Genomic DNA, 16974 nt, shown 5'->3' on the forward strand with positions numbered 1-16974 from the left:
GCATTTTCAGATTTCTTTATTATCCAAGTTTACTATTATCTAAAAACACCCATGTATTAAAGATCAAGATGGAAACTTGAGCTCAGAAACTTGTAAGAATGCACATTTTCAACCTTATCTGTACTGCAAGAGGCATAGTTTAAAAACACTGCTCAGTATAAAAAAAAGTTAATATTTCTAAGGATCAAATAAATAATTTACAATGCAACAAAAAATTACAGAAATCCTACAGAGATTTGAGACTGCTGTTGATAATTTGCAGTCCCATACAGTAAACATAAAAGCTTCCCATCATCAGAGAGGCATTGCAAAACCACTGTCAAAAACTACATTTTATTACTGGGCTGTTCTGAAGGGCTGATGCTGTCCAAGGTCTTGGAGGAGCAGTCCCTCAGGACTTCCAGAGAACTGGTGATATCCAGGCTTTCAGAAGAAGCGGATCTACACCCCTGTGTGGAACTGATGATATCCAGAGTTTTGGAGGAGCGGGCACTGTAGCCTTTTGCAGTGGCATCTCTGATGAGGATCTCCTGTGCAGGTGTAAACATTAACGGGACGAAGCCCTCACTGTCCGCTGTGAGAACAATCCAAGAGGAACCTGTGAAGACAAGAACATGGCTGTTGATAAATTTTTGTGTAATCAGGGTATATTTAACGTAAAAACCAAATTTCTTCTAGAATTAAATGCTTCTGTATGTTTACAGCTTTCTAGAAAAGATACAGGTTGTACAATCTCAAAATTAAAGGACACTTGGCAACTATGATGAAGTTTGCCACAAGGAGATGAGACAATAATAAATGCATGCTTCAAATAAGCAGGAGGAATGAAGTTCTGAACAGAATTCAAAAGCATCCACACTTGGTTTTAATTAGGTATTGATAAGCTAGTTCACAGTGCTAAAGCTGTGCAGATATTATAAAAACCAGAATTTTAGTAAATTAAATGACAAATTAATGTAATAAAGGCAATTTAGAAACTGCTCTTCTTATGTAATTTCACTATACTTAATTCCAAGAAACACAAGGAAGGAATATTTTACAATGCTGTACAAACCCAAAATCTCTGTATCACTACCTTTTTTCTTTACAATTTGAATCTGAAACCCAGACTTCTACCAATATATATAAACCAGAAATTTTTTATCATTTTATCCATTAAGCTGATGCAGAAAGAAAATAGAGCTCATGAGGGTTAAGGGAATTCAGAGAAGCATTTCCAGCTGTTTCTAAATTTATATTATGTAACTTTATGTCACAAGTAAGGTCACAAGAAGCTTGTAGCTTGAAAGCACACAACTCTCTAATCTTTTGGCTTAATTTGGACCAAACTTGAAAATCAATACAACTCAGAATTTCAAAATACCATTCCTACTTTGTATCTGTGTATTTCAAAAAAACATATTCCATCAACAATTCCTTAGAAGAAATAAAACTTGGACAATGGCAAGCCTTAGGCTTTGGGATGGTTGCCCAGTGATCTGCAAGCAGGCAGAGAGCAGATACATGGGGCAAGCAGATGGATTATATAGCACAGGGAGCACAGGAGAGCCTGTGAGAAATCACACCCCAAAGTGTGTTTTCTACCTCTTCCAGAGTGAGACACTCAGAGACATGTACACAGACATGGGATGGGCACAGCATGAACTGATAACAGCAGAGGAGAACACAGCAGGAAGAGAGGCAGTTTTCCTCACAGCAAAACCTGATGTGAAATGCACTGCTGAAGCATACAGAGCTGCTTCTGTGCTACAGGATTTCCTACAGCAAGTCTTGATCTGGAGCTACAGACTCAAATATAGAACACTGTACTCCCAAAACCATCTGTCAACCCTATGCTCCTTATTACTCAGACTTCTCTCCATAGAGCAGCTGAAAACAAGTAAAACACTGGCTGAAAGCAATTTTCCTGTATAACTATTTACTTGACAAGACCATCAATTCAGAGAAGCATTTTTACATTATTAAAAAAATATATTCATCTTTCATTATTTATCCCTTGGGTTTTATCCTGGATAGAATATGCATTTTGCTATTGCTCACTAAGAATGACACACAGAATCACAGAATGGTTTGGGAAGGAAGGGAGGGACCTTAAAGCTCATCCAGTTCCACTCCTCTGCCATGGGCAGAGACACCTTCCACTAGACCAGGCTGCTCCAAGCTTCATCCAACCTGGCCGTGGGACACTTCCAGGGATGGGGCAGCCACAGCTTCTCTGGGAACACGTTTGAAGTGTTTGTACTCTTGGGTAATCTCAACATACCATGCTGCATTTCTACAAGGGAGAGGTTGAATATCTGCTGGACGATGTTTAAGCGGAGTTTACCACCACAGAGAAGAACAGCCCGACTTTCATCTGCATCACTTTTGGAAAGCTGCTTCTGAAAATGCAAGAAACAGTCATTAGCTACTGTGATGTATAGTTAAAATGGCATTAATCACAACAGGATCACAGAAGTGTCTTTGGTGGCATTATTGACAGAAAGTCAAATGCTACACACATTCAGGCCTGTTTGCAAGATGTATCCTTTGAGGTCTCAGCTGTCAAAGTGCTGATGAGTGAGTGACAGCAGCAAGGAACAGTGCTATCCAGCACATGTCACAACAGAGGAGAAAATAATGCATTGCTGCTGAAGAAACCATGAGCCACAATCCTCATCCCCATCCTTCCATCTGTGAGGAGCATTTCCCCAGGGAGCTTGTAAAGCTTCAGGTTTTCTATCCCCACCTTTCCCTGATCCAAAATTACAGAAGTGAGAACTCCTGGTCATAAATGCTGGTGTGAGGAACAGACTCACAAGTCAGAAGGGCCATCACTGCCCCAGGCCTTAAATCCAAAAAGCATATTCAAAGAATAGTTGGGCACAGCAAGGCATTTTTAAAATTTGTTATTACAGTTATTAAATGTTTACAATGGGAAACACTGAAGAGAGTGAGGGAATATGATCTAGAACTTGATTTCAATGCTACAAAAGTTGGGAATTTTTTGCAATTAATAAAGCTTAAAAGTAAGAGCTAATTGAAAGGAAAATGGCAGCTTAAATTACTTTGAATATTGACTAAGGTTAATTAATCTGAATTCTAGAAATGATGTAGTAGATCTCTGCCAGGTTTTGACAATCAGGTAATTTACCCTTTTTAGCATGAGATTTGCAAGGGCAAATCTTTCAGCCAAACAATGTGTTTTGCATGTGAAATTTCACTTTAAATCCATTTTTAAGCCATGTTAATGGAATTATCTATTGTGTCTCTAAAGGCTTCTTTCCTCCTTGGATGGTGCTCCCAATGCTAATTAGCAAATTCTGTTTCAAAGCCAAAGCAATCTGCTTTTGTTTCAGTCTCCATTATTTTAGTTTTCCTCACAGGAGAGCAGACATTGATATGAATTCCCACACATGGAAATCTTCATTTGTCTAAATTTCTATACAGAAAGCTTTAGATGCTGCCTAGAAAAAGCATTCCCTTCCTAGATCTCTGTAAAGGGCTTTAATTCTGCAGCTGAGCTGCAATTTGTGGGTCCTGCTGGAGTCCCAGCAGCCTCACTGCAGACCTGAGGGGTTTAGTCCAGTGTGAGGCACATTCCTGGCTATGCCATTGCTTTAAAAACAGTGGAAACCTGCAGAGTAAAGGGATTTATAACCATATATAACTACCCACAGGAACAGGATGGAAATCTAATCCTACTGTTACCCGTGCATAACAAAAAACATACAGCCATAAACAGGTTTCACTATTAAGGCTTCCAATATCCAAATTACCTGGCAGGTGATGTTAATAAATGAGGGTTCCTGAGAAGATGGGTACACTGGAATATTTCTCTTCCCAGATTTTAGCAGTTCAGTTAATTCAGAAATATGGTGCTGCAATTCTGTGAAGTTACCAGACAATTTTTCCACATTTTTCAAAAAATAACTTGCCTCCTTCTCACTGAACAGGTTATTCTTGTAAGAATTGGGTATTTTGGAAGCTGCCTCATGCTGCCTTTTTGGGGATGTTGGCTTGTTTGAAGCGTTAGACAGTGCCACGCTCCGATTAACTGGCTCAGCATCCAGAGTCTCGACAGGTGGAGGAAAATTCATGGAAATCTTTTTATCTTTGAAGTCGCTGATGTTCAACACCAAATTTTGTTCATAAGCAGGACTCTTGATTTCTTCAATGAGTTTCCTTCGGCTTGTAGGGGACTGAAGGGCAGAGCGATCTGGTATCAGGAGCCCACGGCTGAGAGGGTGAACATCTCTAGAGGGATCATGAGTAATGTTGGAAACATTCAAACTGGAGCTCCCATCAGCTGACACAGGTTTTGAAGGACCCATTTCAAGTATCAGTTCTTTAATCATCAATCGGATCATGTATTTGTCTGATCTTGAAGAAGGAAGAAAAGCAGGGTCAGTGAATTTTTGTCTTCCAACCAGTATCAGTAACAATTTATTGGTCAAGAAGCACAAACCCTTTGGCTTCTCACTTTTCTCTAGCTGAATTTGTTGAATATTGGGTAAATTGGATGAAGTCAGTGAATAGACTAAAATAACATTACAAGTATTGGAGGCAACAGATACAGTTTGAGTTTTGGAGTCAAAAGCCATTATATCAGGAACAAGAATGCCTGGGATGCTCACTTTTTTAGTAGAGGTAACCTTTCTTTCAAAAGTCACCAAGATGAGGTGTGAGGAATCTTGGCCACTTCCCGTCAGGTAGTCCTTGGGCCTCAGGTGAAGGAGAGGGCTGCAATCAGCACTCTGCTTGCTAGAAAGTATGTGAGTTAGATCCACAGGAGATGTAACTACAGACAAGGGCTTCTCAGAGTCCAGTGACTTCTTCCCTCCATCCAAGGAATACTCTTCCTCCCCACACAAGCTGGACTGCGAGGGGAAGGACTCAGTTTCAACACTCGATGGAACTTCGAAGGCAACACCAGCATTTAAGCCACAGATCTTGTCCAGAGGGAGCTCGGTGGCCACAGCGACTTGTAAATTCTGCGTCGCTTCCACAGCACAGATGTAGCCTCCCACATCAAAGATCGGGCAAAAGGAGCAAGCGCTGAGTGTTTTCTGAGCATCATCCCAAATGTAAGAATGGAGGGCACTGCCCACCCCCACAACCAAGCGGCTGCCTTCCTTGGTCCAGCAGGCACAGTGGATGAGCCCACTGCCCTTGATGTCCGCGTTAATTCTGGAGTTGTTGAGATGCACAGAGGGTAGGACGGAGGCGTCCCGGGTGGTCAGCACGGCCAAGACCTCCTTGCTGGGATGCCAGACGCAGCCCTGGGGGAGCACGGGGTACGGCTCGCTGATGTCGCAGATCTGCGAAACCAGGAGCTTGTTCCTGTCGGCGCCGTTGAAGCAGAGCTGCCAGATGGTGATGTGCTTTTTGTGCTGCACCGCCAGCAGGGCCGGCGCCTCGGCGGGACACGGGCCCCAGTACAGCCCGTGCACGTGTTCAAACTGACCGACCACGCTGGAGTCCCCGAACTGGGGCTCTCCGCTCTGCAGGAGCAGCGCGGTCAGGATCACCTGCTTGCCGTCCGTCCAGGCCAGCCCGTGCACCGGGTGAATGGCCTGGTGCAAGGCGTTGAGGCCGGTTCGCAGCAGCTTCGCCTTTCCCAGCTCCATGACTTTTAAAGTGGAACATCTACACAGAACAGAATGAGAAGGAAAAATAAATTATTGTAGAGGATAGAGGACAGTACCTGGATGATTATTCACCTTATGACCCTGCCAGTGCTGGACTATTCCTTCCAGTGAAGTCAATATAAACAACGCTTAATTCCCAGCCCAGTAATTGTTTTGTTTGTGATGTTTCCACCATGAAATACAGTTTTAAGATAAAGAATCTTTGCTGTTCCTATAGGCTTACCATCAGATTTTTGCTGCATTTTCATCACAAGACCAGTCCTTTCATTCTAATCAGTAACTTGTTCTCAGAATATTTTCTATTTACTTCAATATCAACAATTCTCAAAATATTGCTGCTCACTCTCAACTTCCTGGAGCATTTGTGGTCAGATGAAGTGATCCCTTACAAGTATAACCAGGCATTAATGTATTATCTACAAATCTGATCCTGTATTAAGCATGTGAGAATGAGGCATGTGGATGGTTATCCCAGAAAGCTGTCTAAGAAAGCAAATGCAGTTTTGAAGAGAGTTAGGTTGAAAGCAGATTTTTCTGAGGAAATGAAAGAGAAAAGAATTTAAAAGAAGGCATACACAAGGCACCAACACTTTGGAAAACTTCAGGATTTTACACTAATTTCTAGTTTTTGAGCGGTGAGCAATCCCTACTCTGTGCACAAAAGCCAGTTCTGAGGAATCAATGGTTTCCTAATTTCAGATCTCCAAACAATCTGGCTCAGATGTAAAGCCATGGCACAGAATGAATTGCAGTTTTAGTAGGGAATATGAACAACAAGAAGAAAGTTTCTTGACAGTAAAAGCTGTAAAGCTACAAGAGTTTATCGCAATGTGCAGAGCCTGGCACCACTCAGTATTTTAATTATTTGTGGATGACCCTAAAATTGCAGAAAGAGGATTGCAAGAATGGATTTCAAATATAAAAACTGTATAGAAAGCTATGTTACTATGACCAAACTAACTTCTTCTCAGCCTAATAACAAGTGCAAAATAATATACCTAGTAAAAAGAAAACCACCAACTTGGGTACCTCTCTAGGAATAATTCCCTAGGTAGAGGTATAGCAAAAAGGATGTGGCTTACAATGAATGACAAACTGAATATTTCAGTAATGTGAGATATGCAGCCAAGTAAGAATATTTCATTCTGGAATGGTTTAAGACGGATGGAGATACACAAGAAAGATACTTGCCCCTACTTCCTCATTGCTAACTGCACCTCCACTGAACCTACTTCAGAGTTCAACATGGTGGAAATGCTCAACAAAGCCAAAGGATCAGAGAAACACATGAAGTGGGTTCTCTGCCTGGAGAAGACTGTGAGTGGGAACTAGAGAACACTCCCCAGCCCAGTGACACAACATCCATCCCCTGGTCTCCAGGTATACTCTGGACAGTGCATGATAATAATCAGCTTAGTTTCAACAAAGATTTAGGTCAGCTATTAAGGAAAAATTCTGACTATATGTGATAGCTAAGCATTGAAGCAGGTTACCTTGAAGAGGAGGGGAAGGCATTCCATGAATTTCATAATCAGTAAGAGCCAGTTAAGGAAATGTCTGTCAGGGATAAGTTTAAGTACACTGAATACTGCCTCACAGGAGACCACTCAAACTACTTCGAATACAACTTCTCCACCATCTACCTGGCCTCTCCTCTATAACCAACCTCAGCCCTGCTAAGTAGCCACCAGTTCCTGGAAAATTCACATTGAATGTTCGCTGTGCTCAGAACCCAGAGTGCTGGGAAATACTTACTGATGGCAGGGAGATGCGAGATAATGTGCCTCGCAAGACACTGAAAGATGCTAAAGCCTCCTGGGCCGTCTGGAGAGGTTCCTGTGTCACAACGGGCGTTTTCACTACCTCAGCTGCCCTGGAAAAGCAGAAAGAGCAGGAGACCCACTGGCCAGCGCATCCCTGTACCCAAACCCACACCGCCTCCTGCAGCGCCCGGCCCAGCCGCGGCTCCCCGGGCAGGTGCCGCAGCACAGGCCGGGTGCTCGCCGAACGGCGGTGCCGGTCCCAGCCCCAGGGTCAGGGGAGCCGCTGCCAGGACCCCCCTGCACCGAGCGGCAGCGAGGGGCCGGGCAGCCCGCACAGAGCGGCAGCGAGGGGCCGGGCAGCCCGCACAGAGCGCCCGCCCGCCCGCGCCGCCGCTCCCGCCTCCCGCCGCAGCCGCTCCCGCCGCAGCGCGGCCCCGCTCACCCGCCCTGCCGGCGGCCCGGCCCGGCTGCGCCGAGGCGGTCCCGGGCCCTGCGGCCCCGGCGGCGTTTCGCTGTGGCGGGCACCGCCTTCCCGCAGGGCCTGGCCCGCCTCCCCTGCCCAGCACGGCGCAGCTCCGCCCGGCCGCGGGGGGCGCCGGCGCCGCTCCGCCCGCCCGGCCGCTCGGCAGCTCTGTGCTCCCGCAGGCGGGGCCGGCCGGGGCGGGCGCCTCGCGCCGCCGCCGCCGTTCCCCGCAGCGCGCTGAGGGGCCGCGGCGCCGTGGGGCGGCGGGACCTAATGGGGGTCACAAGTCAGAGGGTGTCAAGCTGGGAGGCACCCACGAGAGCCATGGAGCCCAGCTCTTGTCCGCAGCACACCCCAAGAATCACACCGTGTGCCTGAGAACGCTTCCTCAGCTCAGCCCTGGTGCTGGGACCGCTGCGCTGCCGCTGCAGCCACCCTCTGGGTGAAGAGCCCTTTCCTGATACCAGCGGAAACCTCCCCTGACACAACTCCATGCCATTCCCCCGGCTCCTGTCACTGGATGCCAGAGGGATCGGTGTCTGCCCCTCTGCTGCCCCTCAGGATGTTGAAGACTGCGATGAGATGTCCCCTCAGTCTCCTCCAGGTTGGACAAAGCAAGTGACCTCAGCTGCTCCTCATAAGGCTTCCCTTCTATACCCTTGCCACCCTTGTGCCCCTCCTTGGAATGCCCTTTTTATATTGTGGCACTCAAAACTGCACATGGGACTTACGGTGCAGTCACACCAGTGCAGAACAGAGAGGGACAATCCCCTCCCTTGCCCAGCGGTCATGGCTGTGCTGAGGCACCCCAGGGCATGGTTGGCATCAAGCAAAGCATCACCAGCCAGGCTAAGGAGGTGATTATCCTGCTCTTGTCACTTTCATCGCCCCCAGGGGTCATCCACCTTGTGACACTTCTACACAGGACCTGCTCATACCCATGTGGCTCTTGGAGAGGCCTGAGGAAGTGGCACAGAAGAGCAGAGATGCTTCCAGCACGAGGTCATCAGGTCCCTGGTGTGGTGTATCCCATCCCATGAAGTGGTCACATTGAAGTGAGGAAAACATCTCAATTAAATGCAGAAGTACTCCAATACAGCCTGCCGGTCCTGATTTATTGTATTGAGCATAGCTTATTATAAGTCTCTGAGACCTTTTAAAAATTAATTACATTGCATGGCTGTGCCACTTTGCCACTCCTCAGTACTGCAGAGCAGTGTACCAGATCACTGTACCATTTTTGAAATCCACACTCTTGATATGATGCTGAAACACTGGAAAAACTGCCATAAAAAGAGCTGCCAAAGGTGTGTGAAAAAAAGTACTTAAAATAGTTGCAAGGTCAAATATGTAAGTAGCTGCATCTTAGCAAAAGAAGAACACTAGGTGGTGACTTGGCCATATTGCATGAGTGCCTGTACAAGGGAAACAAAAGCACAAAAAAGCTCTGGCATTAGTGAAGGAAGGTTTAACAAGAGCCATGGACACTTTAAAATGTGTAAGACACATTTGTGAGTCTGACTGAGCATTGGAACATACTGCCATCAGAGCATTGTCACATTAAAACTTGGTGATTTTCAGGGACATACCATTTTAAATAGTAAGTCATAGAATTGTTTGGGTTGGAAGGGACCTTAAAGATCATCTCGTTCCAACCCCCTGCAGTAGGCAGGGAAACCTTCCACTAGACCAGGTTTCTCAGAGCCCCATACAGCCGGGCCTTAAAACCCTTTGGCAAAAGACATTCCCACTTCCCTCCTCCCCACCACTGGTTTACCTGAACAGCTCACTCAAGCCAATTTCCCAAGAAGTTCTGTTAGACAAATATTTAATCTGTTCTTACCTTCATAATATCCATTTTCCTCAGTGGTGAGTCTGGCCAAGGAGGATTGCCACTCGGTGTCTGGGACCCTGAGCCACCAGCTGACTTTATTAGACAAAAAACAGTTTTCTGACTATAATTTTAGTCTCACAAAGAATTCTGTTGAACAGCAATGATTTCACTATTTTTTAAATATAAAACTTAAATTGACCATCCATATTAATAGAGAGAAATAAACATTTAAACCACAGAGACCACAGTTTAAGAATGCCTCAAAGACATTTCCATGGTAAATGTCTATTTTTGTTTCCTATGCATATAATTATACAATTTGTAACTTGTGTTATATGTAAACACAACAGCTAATAGAGTTCAGCACATGAACTGAAAATATCACAAAATCTCAGAGTTAGTTGAAAATCTGTAAATTAATATTTTCATTTAAATGGAATTGACTCAACCTACCAGAGTGCCAGAACAGTGTGCAGGTAGTTATTATTATACCAGTTGTTTATTTCCATGCCCAGCAGTCTGTGTATTATTTGTGTAACAACAGCCTGGTTATTTGGACATGTAGAACAGCATGAAAAAGGCTGGAGGCTGCTTGGCCAGCAGCCATGAGCCATGGCTGGTCTCGCAGCCACGATGTGCATAGGTGCACTGGTTATTCCTCAGCAGCTGTACTGCAAATAAACATCTCTTGCTTTCTTTCTTTCTTTTCCAGACTTTCCAAGCTGTTCACTGCTGATACACACTATGTGTCTGTGACTTTGGGAGTTTTAATGACTCAGAATCCCTCAGGAGACATCTGTAAGGTAGAAAGTGGGTCAATGAAATTATGCAAGGAAAAGTATTTAAAAGGCTGAAATTAGAGAAATTGTTTCCTGTGGTCATGTTCATTTAAAGCACACGTCTTGGCTTTTAAAAACATGTGATTGCATTGAGTCAGGCTTATCCTTAAACACTGAGCAGACTCACAAATCTGTTCTCAGGCCCTGCATGGAGAGCAGATTTGCCTTCCCATAACTTAATTTGTTGTATCATTTGGGTGTCTGCTTTTCGAATTAGTTGAAATACAACGTTAATAAGAATATAAGAGCGTCTCAGACAGAAGAGTTATGAATATCTTCTAGACGGAGGGAATGGCAGGGAAGGAAGGTGAAATGGTTGTCATGAGATATGTAGAGTTCCTGGTTTTGCACTCTAGATTTTTTTCTTTGTACTTACTGAATTTGAACACCTTTAAAGAACATGATGTTGTTACAAGAGAAAAGAATAATTTAAAGGCACTTTCCCTTAGCTTCATAAGCATAATTTTAAAACATACATATATTTAATCCAGTCTATGGACACTACTGAGTGAGCAAATTGATCTCATAATTGTATTTCTTAATGGGAAAACTTAATGAGGCACTACCATGTAATTTAGACCTCTAAAATATGGTATGTTAAAGCCTAGGATCGGTACCTAAAAGATACAGATGTTTTATGTGTTTTTTATTATCAGATTAAAAATATTTCTTCTTCATTCTGAGAGCTGATTAGTAATGAAAATAATATAAGATGAGCAACTTTGCAGAAAATTGCCTCGTCCTGAGTCAGTATCATGTTGTCAGAAGAAGCCAGACACTGCTGGGGGGTGTGTGAACGAGATTCTTGTATTGTGTCTGCTTGGCTTGGCTGAGTACAGCCAGATGGGGTCACAGTATTTCCACAGCACAGGCAAAAATTAATTTGGTGCCCTGTAGCACGAAGTCTTGCAGGGGATTCCTTATGGCCCCAGGCTTTGAGGAATTGAGAGGATCAGTGCAAATTTTGGAGATTAGAACAGTGACAGAGTGGGAATTGCTGCTTTCTCTGCAGCTGTAGCTACCACACGTCTCCTAAAGCAGCTGCCACTGCAGGTCTCCTGAAGGCTGCCCTAGCAGGTTGTACTGCACAGGTACAACACTTTGGTTGTTGTAGAGACAAAGGAGACTCAGAATGTTGTGTATATTAGTTTTCAAACAGTTGGTTGTTTTCTACACCGGGAAGAAGGCATGGGAAATGTACAAAACTCACACAGGAAGGTTTATCACTCCTGCAGTGGTTCACACTGTGACAGCCTATGTTTTCTGTGTGTAAAAACCTGCACCAGTGCTTTGCAGTGTCTGAAACAGGCCTTCAGCTGAGTTCTGCCCACTCTGTTGCAGTTCAGGAAAGACACTGCACGCTGGCGTAGGGCAGAGAAATGAGATCCAGGGTGGATATTTGTGAGAGAAACTGAAGAGTGGTGTTGCATAGACAAAAGGAAACTCAATGGACAGAAAAGATTTCAAGTATTTAACAGACAGCTGCCACAAACAAGGATCTAAACTGTGAATAGTCAAATCAGACCTTCCAGTCCTGGCATAAAGACACTGGAATAAAGCTCTATGCCAAGCTAATATTCTTGTGCTGCTGTGGAAGTGCTACAAAGTAAAAATCAGTCTCATGACTTCTCAGTTTGTTGTATACCATAAATAACACACAAACCAGAATAGCATAATGTAAATTGAAAATAAGATAGCCTCTTAAGAGTCTTTCCATTTTAAAATTGAGTTATGTAAATCAGCCATGTTGTAAACAAGGATTTTTGATATGACAGTGTTCCTTTGGAATAATCTTTGCAAAGTCATTTCCAGACATACATCTTCAGAGCAAACACATCCTTGTAAACGTATTACTCCAGAACCAAGCTGATACACAAATCACATAATTACAGATATTTAACAATATCTTGTGAAAGAGATTGTTCAAATCTTAATCTTTCTGGTAGGCATCTGGATTCCCTTTTCCTTGTGCCACCATATATACACATCTTTTCTCCTCTCTCTGTAAATGTTGCTGTGAGAACCCTTCCTTGTGCCTGTAAACAATTCAGTCCTAGAGACTTCTGTCTCCTACAGATAAATTTTCTACTTTCCTTTTATGTAACTAATCTGCAAAAGTACTTCTTTGATCTTGCTGCTGCTTAGGCTAATCCTGTATTTCTGGCACAGTGTTGTCATGCACAGTTTTCTTTTATGCTATTAAGAGATTCAAGTGTTCTGTGATAAGAGAGTATCAATGAAGATCAGTGTCACTACATTTTGTGCTGATAACAATATCATTGATATCTAAATAAAATGTTAATGAGGAAAGGTAGACATGGAAATGGAGATGACAGCTATGTGCAAGTTACATGAGCATAAGAATATTTACAAACTGAATGAAATCGTGACTTGTTTGAAGTCCAAGGGAAACTCTGACAGTAATTTGCAGTGAAGCCAGTATTCTGACTTTTCTTCATTTGACTTAGGTGAATTAAGTTTCTGAGGGAAAGATAGCAAGGGAAGCAATTAGCATTACACAAATTAGATGGTGTTATGCTGTCTAAGGTAGGAAATATGTAATAAATGCAATGAGCCAGATCGAAAATGCTCCGAAGTGTTACACTTAAAAAGAAATTTATTGATATTTAGAGAGATACAGAATTCACTGACAGATAAAAGGAATGAGCTATGTTAGCAATAGGCATGTTAGTATTTGTTAGAGTGCCTTCTATACTGGCACAACTGTGCAGCTGAGCTGTGGGTTGGATTAAGAAATGGATCCACTTTAAAAGTGTTTTGGTTGGTATTTTTAACCCCGTAAATGTTTGGGTCTGTGTATTTCTATCCAGTGACTGCAGGAGGAATGAAAAGGGTCCAATGGAGAATGAGAAGTCCTATCAGCAGTATTGCTTTGGTAAACTTCACCTCCAGCTAAATTTCTATAAGAACATCAGAGCTTTTCTTACACAGAAAAAGTTTATTTTTTGATGGCTGAAATTAGTAAATCATTGTGAATTTTGTAGTATTTTTTATCAAATAATGTTTGAGAACAGTGTCTTTCTATACTGCCTTTTACGTTTTTAAAATTTATTAAGTGTGTTTGATTGGAAGGAATCTACTGTTGCCTCTGAAGTGACCTAAAGGTTTGCATTTGCCCAGAGTTTCAGTTTGATTTTGTCTGTACTGTCATCCTGGCTGGTAAGATGCCATGGTACCTGCACAAAAGGGGTGGATCTTTCCCACTTTGAAGACTCTCTCTCCTTATCCATTAGATAATAACACTGTCAGGAACTACTGAACTCAGCAAAATGAGTTTGCATTTAACATCAAGATTGTGAAATTGCCTCAGTCTGTTGAAAAAAATGAAACCATAACATTGACTAATTAACATATATAAAAATACATTAAATTACTATTAACATTAAACCACTAATACATAAGTTAATTTCAGTTGTCTGTGACAATGGAAAATAAAGTAATACTTGCATGTGTGAAATTTCATAACTCCTGGGATTTACCTTGCCTAACTTCATATGCTTAAAAGTCAGGTCAGATGAGTTCAGCTCTAAAGGATGGGTTAGTGCTACCAGGTGCTGTATGTTGGGTTTTTAAACAACAGGTTAAATAAACATCTGACAGCAGTTACTTCAGAATAATTGGCACTGTTTTGGGTTAGAGAGATGGACTTTTCAGCAACATTTTGGGTGGGAAAATGGTCCAGGGCTTGTGGTTTTCTGTTAAGGCAGGAAAACCTGAAAGTAAAAATAGCTAAAAATATGTTCATTATCCAAGCTTGGCAATACAGAGGAAAATGAGAATCAGGGGAAAGGAAGTTAGGCTTGATGATACTGTTGATACTATTTCAGTGATTGAAAATATATTAAAGAAATTCACATGAGTATAGAAAATACTATTCTAGAATAATAGAGGGAAAAATGGAAAAACTAGTTGAGGGTAATGCAGGGCCTCCTTTATATACTTCCTGCTGTGATATCTCACTTTTTTAGCTATTATAAAGAATAACAAAATAATATTTAATTGTGCAAAGTCAGCATCATAAATTGGCCAGCAGAATTTCAGATTGCTTTGATTTTGCTGGATTTCATTTGTATATTGTTTTATTGTTGTTCTCATGAAACCATTTTCAAAATCAAAAAAGAAAAAGCCTATGTGGAATACAGAACTTCTGTAGTTAGCATTTTCTCAAGAAGTGGGCCAATACAAAAACAAAAAGCCATGAAAAGAAAGCAGACTGTTGTATGCTTAGCAGGCAACTTACAGAAAGTGTAAGGTGGGTTTTAACTTTACTTTGAAGTAGATTATACTTTTAAGTAAAGCTGTAGCAGCTCCTAAAAATACACTGCATATAAATGTGGTGGCTAAAGATGGAGAGTAATTAAAATGGAAGTTTAGACTTTGTGGTATGTTGTTTATTCCCCACAGGGGAAATGTTTTGGAGGAGCTGGTATCCCATTTAGACTTCTGAGTGCCACTGGTTTGGCATACTGAATGTCGTCATTCTGCTTCCACTTCTATATTAAGATCCTAGTCTTCCTAGTTTTCCTCTGGTTTAATTACAGAATAAGACTGCCCTGCTGGGTGGCTCTGGACATGAGCTTAACACCAGTAGTCCCCTTATTCTTCCAGAGGGCACTGTGCTTTCTGGTGGCTGTCTAGTCTGGTGACTGTCCTTTCTGCTGCTGAAAGGAGCTAAAAAAGGGGGTTGGCGCTTCATGACATTTGGGAGAGCTGAACAGCTCCCCTTCTCTACACTGATTGATTTTGGCCCTGTAAAATAGCATTTGGGGAGGATGGTGACTGCTTCTCATTCTATGCTTTTCTCCTTTTCACAATCTCCTCTCTGCTCAACTTGTTTAGTACAAACTCTCTGTCTCTCTCCACATGCCTTTATCACTGTTTTTGCAAATATCTTCTGTACAGCTTGTGCTTAATAGAACAGTCATCTTTTATCTCTCTACTTCACTGATTCTCCATCTGTTCTCCATCCAAACCAAAGCTGAAAATTTATCTTCTGGTTTGCATAAATCTCTTCAGCACTTCTTCCAGTGCTTTTATTGCTTTCAATTTTGGCATTACAGCCCTGTGATAGCCACTAGATATGATAGTTCTGCACTGTGTTGTTCCCCTTAATCATTACCTGAAAACTAGTATTTCTTTGTTTAATTGTTGTCCATTTTTGGGTGTATCTATATAATTTAAACCCTTATTTTCAAGCATATTTACGTAACAACATATTAATAAATGTGGGAGCAGTTCTATTCTTTAGCATTATACAATTTGATCTATAGTAAAATTTTATATGTCCAACAGGATAAACTGGAATCTTTGTTTGTTACCAGACTATTTGTGCTGGGTGATAATGGCACTTTCAGGTAGATTGGCTTCTACTTAATCTTTGAATCATACAGCAGGGAAAACAATGTCACCAATATATAACAAATCCAGAAATTCAGTAAGCATTACAGAACTAAAGTTTTTAATTTTACAGCTAGTTACTCCCTGAAACTAACTGTTTTGTTATCTGAAAATTTGTCCTTTTTTAGCTCTACAAAACAGAACCAAACCAAACTCTGATAGCTGTTCAAAAAATCTCTTTTAAGTTCTGATCTCAACACTCAGATTGTTTTATAGAAGAGTAATGCATGGGAAACTAAAATGGTAATATGACAGAATGACAAAGAAATGTCTGATTTTAAGTTCTGAGTGATCTTAAATGCCTGGATACTTGCTGATCTCTGCTAGTTCCGTTTTTCACTTTTCCAGAGTTCCCCTGTAACATTTTCTGTGTTGCATTAGCTTCAATTTGAGTGGACTAAACTATGATATTATCACCCATAGAAGATAATATTTGTGAAAAAAATTAATTGTCATTTTTTTCCTTTATTTGAGCCTAAGTAGTCCTCTAAAATAGATCCTTCCATCACTGTAGTTAGTTATAATTAAGTTTTATTTTGATTGGTCATAACATAAGCATTGTAAATACCCAGGACTTATGAGACACAATGATGTTATTCAAGGGTATTTGCAGGATTAGAAACATCTGCTGCCTTGAAATGTGCTATGTCCTTTAGAAATCTGATCATGTCTTCCCTCACCATGCTATGTCTGTGAACCTTTGTGTTACGTATTTCATTTCAGTGATTTGTGCTGATTTCAGTGAAGGAAAGCATGACTTACATCAAATTCTTAAAGCAGTAGCAATACAAATATCCATTTGAACACAATTCTAATGCAAAGAAGCAGGAAATCCAATTAACTCAATAACTATAAAATAACTGATGTGTTTAATACTTAAAAAGTCATATTTATTTGTTTGTTTTTTTTTTTTTTTTTACAATCAGGAATGTTTCTTGAGCCTGCTTAAAGATATCTTTACAAACAAGGTAGTACAAATGTACTTTGTTGTATTGCATGCCTGTGGTTATAGGTGATTTAGAATGAT

At 41.7% G+C, this 16974-nt stretch overlaps 1 protein-coding gene across 3 annotated transcripts; it reads right to left on the reverse strand.

The window, feature by feature from the left end:
• Positions 1–7913, reverse strand: LOC110470279 (WD repeat and coiled-coil-containing protein). 3 transcript variants are annotated; one of them, XM_077782449.1, is made up of 6 exons: positions 7836–7913; positions 7386–7503; positions 5511–5628; positions 3759–5261; positions 2264–2381; positions 1–598 (listed from the first exon to the last, which is right to left on the reverse strand). In XM_077782449.1, exons 3-6 carry the CDS (start codon positions 5607–5609, stop codon positions 327–329), a joined length of 1992 nt encoding a protein of 663 aa, XP_077638575.1. In that variant the 5' UTR covers positions 5610–5628; positions 7386–7503; positions 7836–7913; the 3' UTR covers positions 1–326. The 3 variants fall into 3 exon arrangements, with proteins under 3 accessions (XP_077638575.1, XP_021385474.2, XP_021385473.2); XM_021529799.3 differs by having other exon boundaries at positions 3759–5628; XM_021529798.3 differs by lacking the exon at positions 7836–7913 and having other exon boundaries at positions 3759–5628; positions 7386–7761.
• Positions 7914–16974: the final 9061 nt, after the last annotated feature.

Source organism: Lonchura striata, chromosome 3 (assembly GCF_046129695.1).
Source record: "Lonchura striata isolate bLonStr1 chromosome 3, bLonStr1.mat, whole genome shotgun sequence".
Taxonomy (NCBI): Eukaryota; Metazoa; Chordata; class Aves; order Passeriformes; family Estrildidae; genus Lonchura; species Lonchura striata.

Coding starts and splice junctions, on each gene's coding strand:
- LOC110470279 (XM_021529799.3), bottom strand. CDS start 5,609: ATGGAGCTGGGAAAGGCGAAGCTGCTGCGAACCGGCCTCAACGCCTTG. Junction 2,382..3,758: donor TTATTAACATCACCTGCCAG/GTAATTTGGATA, acceptor TTGCATTTTCAG/AAGCAGCTTTCCAAAAGTGA. Junction 599..2,263: donor CCTTGTAGAAATGCAGCATG/GTATGTTGAGAT, acceptor TTGTCTTCACAG/GTTCCTCTTGGATTGTTCTC.